This window comes from Mastigoproctus giganteus, chromosome 12, assembly GCF_048544385.1.
Source record: "Mastigoproctus giganteus isolate SK-2022 chromosome 12, ASM4854438v1, whole genome shotgun sequence".
Lineage (NCBI taxonomy): Eukaryota > Metazoa > Arthropoda > Arachnida > Uropygi > Thelyphonidae > Mastigoproctus > Mastigoproctus giganteus.
In genome coordinates, this window is record NC_143586.1 from 30,279,707 (window position 1) to 30,292,668 (window position 12,962).

Here is a 12,962-nt window from a genome sequence, read left to right on the forward strand (position 1 = left end):
TTTCAGCCCAGATATGAAAAACAGAGGTTTAGACAACAAACAGCTTATAATAAGTAAGATAGATCCTGGTGCCTTTTAACTAAAACACCCTGTATGTAGTAGTAGTAATAGTGGCATATGATGCAAGAAAGCAAGCGTATGAGCTTATGCAGCATCAGCCAAAAAAAAAAAAAAAAAAAAAAAAAATTTACACAACAATTCCCTCTAAATGATTGTCCAGTTCCTCTTTAAATTTATTTAACCTATCAACTTCCATGACAGATGGAAGTTTGTTCTAGCAATTAACCACCTGCTGGCTAAAGGCAAATTTCCGCACATCTATTCTACATGTCTTTCCTCAATTTGAATTTATGATTTATGCCCTCTAGGTTCGTAATCTAAACAAGTGGAAGAATCCCATCAGATTCAGTGTGCACAACCCATTCAAGGCCTCAAACACCTCAATCAGATCATCTCGCAGGTGCCTAGTCTCCAGCCGCTGCAATTTGCAGAACTTAAGCCTCTCTATTTGAAGAACTTAAGAACTTAAGACAGTGGTAGAGAATGAAAGGGACTTGGGGGTGATTGTGCAGGCAGATATGAAGTTCTCTGAGCAGTGCAGACGGGCTGCAAGAGTAGCTCATGGAGTATTGTCAATGATATACAGGAATTTTTCCAGCAGGGATAAGGAGGTGATTATTCCATTGTATAAGGCAATGGTCAGGCCACACCTAGAGTACTGTATACAGGTCTGGAGGCCTCATTTCAAGAAGGATGTAGAGCTGCTGGAACGAGTACAGAGAAGGGCAACAAGATTAGTGAATGGAACAAAGGGGTGCTCTTACGAAGAAAGGCTTAAGTTTTGCAAATTACAGCGTCTGGAGACTAGGCACCAGCGAGGTGATCTGATAGAGGTGTATAAAGCCTTGAATGGTTTAAGCATGCTCAATGCTGATGGGATTCTTCCTCTAGCTCAGAGCCGACCGGGCTAGCCGAGTGGGTAAAGTACCTGCCCGGCAACCCAAAGGTCGCGGGTTCGATTCCCGCCTCGGGCTTGGATCAAAGTACTGCAAAAACCTTGGGAGGTGCAATATGGCCACAGAAGCCGATGCGCCAACAACTACCAAATCAAAAAAAAAAAAAAAATCAAAAATCACTCTAGCTCAGAAAAATCACCTGAGAGGGCATAAATTCAAATTGAGGAAAGACAGATGTAGAATAGACGTGCGGAAATTTGCCTTTAGCCAGCGGGTGGTTGGTTGGTGGAACAGACTGCCATCCCTTGTGGTGGAGGTTGATAGCCTAAATAAGTTTAAGGCTCAGCTGGACAGGTATTTTGAACGAACAGAGGGGTGAAGTGGAAGTGGGTTTTTTTTTTTTTTTTGGCTGATGCTGCATAAGCTTGCTTTCTTGCATCAAATGCCTCTACTAATGCTAATGCTAATGCTCTCTTGGTAAGAGGATCCCTTCATTCCCCTCAACCATTCTTGTTGTCCTTCTCTGTACATACTCAAGCAAATCTACATCCTTCCTAAAATGAAGCCTCCAGACCTGTATGCAGTATTCAAGGCATGGTCTGACCATTGCCTTATACAGAAGGACAATCACCTTTTCCCTGCTGGCAAAATTCCTGTATATCATTGACAAAACCCCATGACCTGCCCTGGCAGACTGTCTGCACTGCTCAGAAAACTTCATATCTAACTGCACAATTACTCCCAGATCTTTTTAATTTTCTACCACCTTAGGTGTAGTACCACAGAGTTGGCATGTTCCTCTGGGGTTACCCATGTGCAGTACTTTGCATATGGGTATGTAAAAGATAATAAGTGAAACTATTATTTTCCTAACCATTATTTTTCTAAAGAAAAATTATTTAAATTCTACATCTTATTGATAAACTTAGTTCATAACAAACCAATTCTTCAGGGACTTAATCTTGGAGGCTACCAGGCGGCTTTTCATACCACCTAAGAAATACTGTTCAAGGTTCAGGCCTAAATGGACGTCGGATGAAATAATGAGGCTCGTGAGGAGACAAGAAAAATGCATGGTATGCATATAAATTATCAGGCGACACAGAAGCCTACAACAGATATAAGCTAGTCTGTAATCAAATCACAAAGGAGGTTAGGCAGGCAAAGGCAGATTACAAGAAATCTTTGGCAAAGGACGCAAAGAAAAACAGCAAACAGTTCTTTACTTATGTAAACTCTAGAAGGAAGGGGATGAATCAGATTGATCCATTTAACATAGTTGGTTCAACTATTGATGATCCTGCTCAAGTAACTAATAAACTGAATGAGTATTTTGCATCTACATTCGCACGAGTTATTCAAGGAGGGGAATGCCAGAAGTTTATCAAGTGATTTTGTAATAACTGAGAGGAAAGTGGGGAAATTGAACATAAAACAGGCACCTTGTGCAGATGGAATCTATCCAGTTATATATATTGAAGGAGGCAGCAAGGAAAGTAAACAAACCCTCAGCAATAATTATGGGAGCATTCTTAGAGTCAGGGGAGGTCACCATGGACTCGAGATGTGCAAAAAATATATTCCGAATTCACAAAGGGGGTTCAAAAGGGTGACACAAATAATTATAGACCTGTTATTTTAACTTCTGTTCCAGGGAAAATAATGGAGTCACTGGTTAAAGAGGTGATACAGAATCACCTAGACAGGACAGCAGTAGTTAAGACAGCATGGGTTTGTTAAGGGGAAGTCGTGTCTGACCAATTTTATTCGATACTACGATGTGGTCACAAAGGAATTGGATGCAAAAAATAATTTTGATATCATTACTTCGATGTCAGTAAAGCTTTTGATACTGTTGCACATGGACTGCAGTACGAATTGGAGAGGTATGGCATTAAGGGCAAGTTACTGCAATGGATAAAGGGATGGTTGAGTGGGAGACGGCAGACAGTGGTAATAAATGGATACTGCTCTACGCGGACTAATATTATTAGTGGAGTCCCACAGGGTTCGGTGTTGGGTCCACTGTTGTTTTGTATATTTATCAATGATATTGATGAAGGTATATCAGGCTTAGTGTTGAAGTTCGCAGATGATACAAAGGTTGGCAGGGTTGTTAATGACAGTAATGGCAGTGTGCTACTGCAACAGTATCTAGAAAATTTGGGCAGCTGGGCTGAGAAGTGGCAACTGAAGTTTAACCATCAGTTGCCACTTCTGACAAATGCAATGTACTGCATATGGGTAGAAGTAACCCCAGAGAAATGCACCAACTGTGTGGTACTACACTTAGGGTGGTAGAAAATGAAAAAGACGTGGGAGTAATTGTGCAGTCAGATATGAAGTTTTCTGAGCAATACAGACAGGCTGCCAGGGCAGGTCATGGATTTTCGTCAATGATATATAGGAATTTTGCTAGCAGACACAATGAATCCTTTTGTATAAGGCAATGGTCAGGCCATACCTTGAGTACTGCATACAGGTCTGGAGGCCTCATTTTAGAAAAGATGTAGAGTTGCTAGAATGAGTATAGAGAAGGGCAACAAGATTGGTGAGACGAACAAAGGGGCACATTTACGAAGAAAGGCTTAAGTTCTGCAAGTTGTAGCATCTGGAGACTAGGTGCCTGTGAAGTGACCTGATTGAGGGTATAAGGCATTTTTGAATGGTTTGAGCAGGCTCAATGCTGACGGGATACTTCTGCTTGCTCAGATTAAGAACCTGAGGGGGCATAGATTCAAATTGAAGAACGACAGCTGTAGCCAGCAGGTAGTTGATTGCTGGAACAGACTTTCATCAGTTGTTTTTGAAGTTGATAGCTTAAATAAATTTAAGGCTGAACAACTAGACAAACATTTGGAGTGACTGGATGGGTGAAATCGGAAGGTTTTTTTTTTTTTTTTTTGGCTGATGCTGTATAAGCTCGCTTTCTTGCGCCATATGCCCCAACTAATGCTAATCTTATTAACAAGATGCATAATTACACTACATCTAGCAATAAGAAATAAATTGTGCTGAAGCAGTAAGAAAAATTTTCTCCGAAAGGTGAAACAATCTGTTGCACTTGAACAAAATGAAATAACAAATATCAAAAGCATAAGGATATAAATAAACATGCAATGTATCAAACTTACTTTAGTAAATTTTGGAGAACTAAACTGCTGGACAAACGTGGATCTGTAAACTGCGTTGTTCGATTATTGTGGTCCACAAAATATACTCTACCACTGGCAGTGTGCCTCATCTCCCAACCTGTTGGTAACGGTCCCAAATCATCTACATTAATACCAGTAAGGTCTCTTGGAACGCGAGGATCATGCCATGTGCTTACCCCTGTGGCTACATGATAGAAGTACACTTGACCTTGTTGAGTGGTTCGAATTTCTGAAAGAAAAGCTTACCCATCAGAAATATTTCACTTGAGTGATAACTTAAACTGTAATAAAATCATATAAAAAGAGCAACATATTTCAACTTCTGTATATGAGCAAGATTTATGAGTAAATGTAGATAAATTTAATATTACTAATTTTAAGATGCAATCTGAAACATAAGTATTCTTTTATGAGTGGACTGAACAGAGTTAAAATAAATCCTTCCTCTCTCAGGGAAACCATAACCAGCATATATCATATGTTGCACCTTGTACAAAAGTATAATACACTGATGAGCCAAAACATTATGACCACCTAACTAATATGATGTTGGTCCTCCATGTGCAACCAAAACAGCTTGTACCCGGTGAAGCATGGATGCTACAAGATTTCTAAATGTGTCTTGTGGTAACTGGTACCAACACGTAACCACCAGCAGATCCTTTAACTCCTGTAAGGTCGGTGGTTGAGATGCCGCAGATCAGAGTTGCTGTTTCAATACAAACCACAGATGATCGATGGGATTGATGTTTCAGGAATTTGGTGGCATATTCTGCGAACCAGTCTTGAACAATTCGGGCAGTGTGGCATGGCGCATTATCCTGCTGAAGACATGCTGCAACAGGAAACACATGCTGCACATGCTACAACAGGAAACATGATTCATCGGACCAGACGACCTTCTTTCAATCACTTAAGGTCCAGTTTTGATGCTCACGTGCCCTTTGTAGGCACTGTTGCTGGTGAACCGTGGTTAGCATGGGCACTCAAAGCACTATGTAGCCAGCCCATTTTCAGCAGGGTTCAATGTACTGTGTGTTGTGACACATTACTCCCATCACCAGCATTCCAATTACAGGTGAATTGTGCCACAGTCGCCCTTCTGTTGCCACATACCATCCGGGAGAGCCTTTGCTTACCTCGAGCATCGATGAGCCATGGTCGTCCAATACCTTGCCGGCGGTTCACGTGTTTCCCCTCCTCTGGCGACTTTTGGTAGGTACTAACCATGGCTGACTGTGAGCATCCCACCAGCCTTGCCGTTTTGGATATGCTCTGACCCAGTCGTCTGACCATTACAATTTGGCCTTTGTCAAACTCGCTTAGTCCGCTGCCTTTCCCATCTGAAGAACAAGAGTAACACTGATTAACGGAGCTCAGTATTGGGTGTTTTTTATGCAGTGTACCGACCCACGCACACAATGTAGTTCACCTGCAGTTGCTTTGATTTGCATGACAACTCACTGGTCATAATGTTTTGGCTCATCAGTGTATCTGGTTCAATATATTCAAGGATTTATGGTTCAGATATATTGTACCAGAAAGGTTTTAAGGAACATCTAGCTATGTGTAATATGGATAATTAATTATATTATTTATAATGAACTGCAGTGTCAAATTTAATGTCCATTATCTTTCAGTGAGAAAAATATACTTTTATGTATAGGTGGAAAGCAGCACATCTTTCTAACTATTACATCACTTCTTCTTTTGATGCAGTTTGCTATTGGAGGTTGGTGATCACCATGCTGTACTTCTCTTTGTCTTGGGCAAGATAAAAAAAAGATCCTCAGCTGATCTGCCAGTCCAGTTGCAGATGTTTTTCAGTCAAGAAAGTTTTCTCCTCCCCACTCCTCTCTTTCCGTCTATTATTACTTGAAGCAATTTATATTTCACATTTCTAAGGATGTGACCCAGGTAGGCAGTTTTCCTTCTCTTCACTAAGCTCAACAATTCACGTTTTCTTCCAACTCTTTAATGTTGGTGATTCTGTCTATCCAAGATATTTTTAGCATGTCTATAGATCCACATTTCAAAGGCCTCTATTTTGTTCATACTTGATGTTTTCAGCATCCAAGTTTCAACTCTGTATATATTCAACTCAATAGTATGGACCACACATAGCATGTAAAGATTTCAGTCTGATTGACAGATCTAGAGTTTTGTGACACAGGACTGTTCTGTATTTTGTAAAGGCATTTCTCGCAACCTCTCTCTATTCTTGCTTTTATTTCTGCTTCCAGATCTAGATCAGCATTTAGCCAACTACCAAGGTATTTAAAATGAGTCACTCTCTATTGGAGCTCCATTGAATAATAGCTGGACTTGGCTTACTGGAGATTTACTCACAGTCATGTATTTGGTCTTGTTGATTCTTAAACCCATATCATTACATTTGTTGTTAATACAGTCCAAAAGCAATTGAAGGTCATTATATTTTCTGCGAATATAGCAGTATCATCAGCGTATCGTATATTATTTATCAGCTGACCATTTATTTTAATTCCTTCTTTCCTTTCCCACAATGTATTTTGGAAAATAACTTCAGAATAGATGTTAAATAGCATGGGCAAGAGAATACAACCCTGCCTTACCCCTCTTTTTATATTGATCTCGTCAGTTTCACCTTCTTCGACACTTACAGTGGCTGTTTGATTCCAATAGATTTCTTTGATGAGTCTGATGTCCCGTCCATCAAGATCTAGCTTTTTAAGTGCTTCTATAAGCTTTACATGTTGTACCCGATCGAAAGCCTTTTCAAAGTCTATGAAGCAGATGAATATTGTCTTCTGGTGTTCTCTACATTTTTGTAACAATGTGTTTATAACTAGGAGAGCTTCACTTGTGCCTAGTCTGCTTCGGAATCCAATTTGGGTGTAAGAGATTACTGATTCACATTTTTTGTAAATCCTGTTTAGGATTATCTGTAACAACAGCTTCAACATGTGGCTCATCAGACTAATAAGATAAAAATCGTTGCACGAGGTGAAGTTCTTCTTTGGAAGAGGGATGAACTACCTCAACTAATCGATGGGTAGTGTTCCATTTAGATATATTTTATTGAACATTTTGTTAGATCTTTCAGTTTTTTTTTCATCTAGAAGTTTCACTATTTCAATTGGGATTTCATCTGGGCCAACTGCCTTGCCAGACTTTGCCACTCCCAGAGCACATTTTACTTCAGACTGTAATATTTCAAGGTCTTCCTCCATAGGTATTTCAACATTTACATCCTGTCTGGCATCATCAAAAAGCATCTTGATGCAAGTTTCCCACATCTTCTTTCTGTCATCGCCTCTTAAAACTAATTGATTCTGGGCATTCTTTATTGTATATGGTATCCTTCTGTTTGTATTTCCTGTTAATTCTTTTAGCTTCTTATGTAAGTGGAAATTATCATGCATTCGTTCTAATTCCTATCTCTGTTGATTTTTCTAGCATCCACTCTTCTTTTGCTTCCTTAATTTTCCTCTATCATTTTTTTGATTTGCTGGTAGTTGGAGCACCATTTTGGAACTTCCTTCTTTCATCCATTAGGTTTAGGATCTCTTCTGTGATCCACTTCTTTTTTGCAGGTTGTTTTTCATTACTTAGAATTTCTTTTCCAGTACTGATAACGATTTTACCAAACTCCTTCCATTCGTCATTTACATCTTCAGCTCTTACTCTGTTATTTAATTTTATGTTCAGCTCTTTATTCAATTTTTCTTTCACAGTTGACCTTGAGTTTTTCACAATTTAATCTGCTTGTCTTATTTCTTTTCCTAATTGATCTCAACCTTGTTTTGATAGTAGCTGTTAATAAGTTATGATCAGAATCAGCATTTGCACAAGGGTAGGTTTTGGCTCCTTTGAGACTATTCTGAAAATGCTTATTTATCAGAATGAAGTCGTCAATCTGATTTCTGACTACAGTCCCTAGTTTGTCTTGAGGGGAGTTTCAAGTATAGAGCTGTCTGTCGGGAAGTTTAAACCACAAGTTTGCTATTATCATGCTATCCTCTTGACAGAACTGTATGAGCCGATCTCCTCGCTCATTTTGTAAACCCAATCCAAAATCACCCACAATGTCAAGTACTTTTCCTTTGCCAATTTTAGCATTAAAGTCTCCCACAATGATATTTACTTCATGTTTTTTCGTGTTATTTTGTGATGTCTTTCAATTGCCTATAGAATTCTTCAATAACATCATCACTCTTATCTGCTGTAGGTGCATATATTTGTATCACATTAAATTAACTGGGTTACCTTGCAGTTGTAACATAAGGATGTGATCCTAGTATGGAATAAAATTAGCTACTGATTTCTTCAGTGAATCGTGTGAATCATAATTCCCACACTGTTTTTATGTGTATTGTCACCTGTCCCAGAGTAGTATAAGACCATACCATTAGAATGGCTGATTCCTGAGTTAGTCCATCTGGTCTCAATTAAACTGAGAATTTCTACTTCACAACATTTCATTTCCCTAGCCACATTTGCCAGTTTCCCAGCTTCATATAAGGTTCTAACATTCCATGTTCCTATTTTATCTAATGAAAGTTTTTGCCACCCAGGGATTCCTAGCACTTCTGTCCCAGTTAAAGGACGCCAGGGACTCGAGGCCATCTCTCTCATCGTACATCATATGCACTATTTTAATTTACAGAATATTTTTGCAAGAATGTTTTTATACACACATCCATATGGGCATATAAGGCTAGCAAAATGTTTTCCAGACTCCCTTTGTTTTGGCAATACAGAAGATATGTAGTTCTGCTGATAGTGTATACCCCTGTGAGTAGCATGACACCTCCCCCACACACATCCAACTTGTTTACTTCGGTGTTATTTTGCACAACTGTGAATAAGTTCATTTTGAGTACCATTCACAATTTCTGTATATTACTAGGCAGTGCAATTGGAGGTTATCAGGCTCAAATCCAGAAAAATGGCATACTGGAGATTGGTCATTGCACTGTGCCAGTGTACCTGCTCATTATATGATTTCCGGCCAAGAACAACATGGCCGGAAATCATTTATCTGGTCCTCCAACTTCTGTTACCTCGGTCCCAGTAATTTCCTTTTGTTTCTGAAACTAAAAATTAAACCCAAAGGGATGAAATTTAGTGGAATTGAGCACCGCATTTAAATTTTTGTTATCAAAGGATTTTTGGCTACAGATCTTCCATGAAAATTTATTTAGTACAACTCACTCGTGCTCTCTGTTTGTGTTGGTGAATAGTTTTTACTTGTAGCTACTCGCAGCTCAGATTCTCTAGAATCGACAATGGGAGGTATCTGGCCCTCTCAAGATAATAGTTCTTGTCAGTCAGTATTTTTACACCTGACATGTTGGACAGACAACTTGTGTAACGGAGACTCTGTTAATATTCATAAAACTGGACAAATGCTAACTTATTGTGATTCATCTATGTCCTCATTTTTGAATAAAATTTTTAAATCAATCTAAGATCACAAGTGGAAATTTCAAGCAGATCGCCCCACCCCCTCTGGAAATATTATGGATATAGATATTTTAAGCCAGAAGTTCTCTTACCTGAGAACTTCTGGCTTAACTTCCATATATGCTTCCCCATATATGGAAAATGACTACATTTCACCAATATATGTAGTCTTAGCTCCAATCTTAATGATGTACATTTCCACCTACAGTCTGTCAAGCCCCACTTACTTTTTCTAACAGAATCCCAGTTAACAAATGCCAATAATCACCTGTTTCCCTTATTATTTACTTTGATTCTTTTTGCTTCAAAGGTGGTATCTGCACTTATGTCCAAAATGAACTTCTTTGTCAGAGACTTTCTAATTTGGAATCTTCTGTTTTTTTGATTTCCTCTGGTTAAAATATCTCCACCCCATTCTGTCAAATTCATTTGTTGCTTCTATCATTTTTGTTAACTCCACTAATCACTTTTAACTCTCCAACTTCTTTTCTTTGAGACAGCCTTCTCCAATCTAACTTTCCTAACAGTGAGGTAATTTTCCTTGGTGATTTTAATGTTCACAACTCCACCTGGCTTCGGTTTCTGGTTACACAGACCCAGCTGGTCGATATGCCAAGGCTTTTGCAATTACTAATGAGTTCATTTATGTACCAGGATACCAAATAATCCTAACCTCAAACCCAACACTACTGATCTTTTTATCACAAACAGCCTTTTAAATCAATGTTAGTGGTCCTTTAGGCACTTCAGATCACAACTTGGTGATCTCTTCCCTAAAGGAGCCTCTTTCATGGCCATTTGCAGCCTGATGTTGTTTGGCATTACAAGAATGTGAAATTGTATGCAAGATTCTATTCCTCTTTTCCTTGATTGGATTACTGTTTTAAATCTGTTTCCAATGTTTTCTCAGATCATGTCAGTGAAATTATTCCTGTAGGGATGGAATCCCTTATTCCACATTCTATCTTAAAACCTCATCTTTCCAATAAATGTGCTAAGATCTCGTTCAAGATAACAATGCTGCATGCATATCACAAAATCTCCAGTTCATTTTCTGCCTAAACTAAGGCTCATATCAAATGGGAGTCAGGCATTCTGATCTCTTGCCAAAGCTACTGGTGGCAACTTCTGGCCTCAATATGCCCACCTCTGTTAAAACCTGATAGTTCTATTGCATCCTCAGCTAAAGATGAAGATGATTTACTAGCATTCTACTTTTCTTCTAACTTCTGTACTGATCATACTGATAAACCTCCTTCTACCATATCCAATACACTCCACTCAATGTCTCATGTGATCTTCTGACAGAAGGATATCAGAAGAATTCTAAACAATCTTGATACCAAGAAAGCTCTACATACTGATGGCACTTCTCCACTTCTTCTCAAAACCCATGCTCCTGAGTTTTATCCTGTTCTGTGCTATCTTTTTGCACTTTATTATTCCACTGGTGTGTTTCCTTCTGCTTGGAAATTTGCTTGTACCTGGCCAGTACCTAATAAGTGTGACAAATCTCTCAACTGCAAGCTGAAGTTATCTTGAAAAAACCTTCCATCTGATCAGTGTCAATCTATTGGTGTTAACTGGCTTATGTTAGTGATCTTTGGACAGATTTGATGAAAAAAGTTTGGTAAAACTCAAGCAGTTGCTCTTGACATTTCTAAAGCATTTGATAGTGTTTGACACAAAGGTCTTCTAAACAAGACACCATCTTATGGATTGCCAACAGTTTTTGCAATTGGGAATCCAGTTCTCTGTGGTTACTTCCAGCAAGTGATGGTAGATGGCTCCCTGGTTTTCTAACCACTCCACTATGCCGGTATTCCCCAAAGTTTAGTTCTTTGATTTAGTTTTTAATTCCTGGTAGAGATATGTTATCTTCAATAGAAATCCATGTGTCATCCAAGACAAGCAAAGAACAGTAGACTATTTCTTTGCAATAAATAAAACAGGACTGAGTTTTGGAGGAATTAAAGTTAACTAAAAGTTTTCTTGCCCCACTGAAGAATTACCTGGAGATTTGCAAGAAGTTGAAGCTGCTTGTGCAGGACAAGTTTTTGCAAATCGGAAGGCAAATTTTAGCACGCTATCATCAGCAAAACTATGGATAAGACTTCTAGTCAGTGGGAGGTCATTAATAAAGGGTGTTTCAAAAGTGATGGTCAATAATTTAAAGGTGAATTGTACAGACTACAACATGCAAAAAAAGCCTAGTAAACATGGGTTCTTAAGTGAATCGTTTGAGATATTGCACATTTCTAGTTGGGATCCACCACTGACAAGGTGAACTGTACAGAGTTGGGATCCACCACTGACAAGGTGAACTGTACAGAGTTGGGATCCACCACTGACAAGGTGAACTGTACAGAGTTGGGATCCACCACTGACTTGTCTGTTTAGGTTAGGTTATGCTCATTCTCTCCCTTTCTCAATGCTCTAAGACGTAGCAGGCATACTAGTACTTGTCAAAGGATAGTCAACATGGAAAGAGGTCAGCAACGAAGAGTATGTGGACATGCATTTCATGTATGGTAAAGCCAATGGTAGAGCACTCAAGGTTGCACGTTTGTACCAAGAAGCATTTCCCAGGCGAAGGCAGCCCAACGGGTGCACATTCATCAGGGTACATCAACGCCTTAGAGAACACGGGTGCTTCGCACAAGGAGTACAAACAGATAGGCCCAGAAGCATAACACCTGATGTTGAGGAAAGGGTGTTAGAAAGAATAGAACAAAATCCAGGAATTTCGACAAGGAGGGTTGCTCTGCAAAGAGTGTGTACTGAGTCATAGCAGTGTGTGGCAAATTTTACATTACCAATTACTGTACCTCTACCATACAAAGCCTGTACAAGGTCTCAGCAATACAAACTACCCTCCTAGAGTGCTATAATAATCAGTGGCAGAAATTTTGAGATAATGCACATTTTCTTAACAGAAAATGTGCTTTATCTCAAAAACGGTTCATTTGCGGCCCGATGTTCACTGGGACTTTTTTGCACTTTTCACCTTTAAATCAATGACCATCTTTTTAAAACACCCTTTATTAATGACCTCCCACTGACTAGAAGTCTTCTCCATAGTTTTGCTGATGATAGCATGCTAAAATTCGCCTTCCGATTTGCAAAAACTTGTAGTAGTAGTAGTAGTGGCATGTGATGCAAGAAAGCATGTGTATGAGCTTATGCAGCATCAGCGAAAAAAAAAAAAAAAAATATCACACCATTCCCTCCAAATGCCTGTCCAGTTCCTCCTTAAATTTATTCAACCTATCAACTTCCACAACGACAGATGGAAGTTTGTTCCAGCAATTAACCACCCGCTGGCTAAAGGCAAATTTCCACATATCTATTCTACATCTGTCTTTTCTTAATTTGAATTTATGCCCCCCTAGGTTCGTAATCT

The 12,962-nt window shown here is 39.1% G+C and overlaps 1 protein-coding gene across 1 annotated transcript in view; it reads right to left on the bottom strand.

The window, feature by feature from the left end:
- The window catches only part of Smurf (SMAD specific E3 ubiquitin protein ligase), a 264,916-nt gene that overhangs the window by 108,150 nt on the left and 143,804 nt on the right, over window positions 1-12,962 (bottom strand). The window contains exons 8-9 of the mRNA XM_090386893.1: window positions 4,091-4,340; window positions 3,738-3,775 (exon numbers count right to left, since the gene is read on the bottom strand). Of these exons, the coding sequence (XP_090243019.1) occupies window positions 3,738-3,775; window positions 4,091-4,340 (288 nt within the window). The remainder of the gene's footprint in view (window positions 1-3,737; window positions 3,776-4,090; window positions 4,341-12,962) is intronic.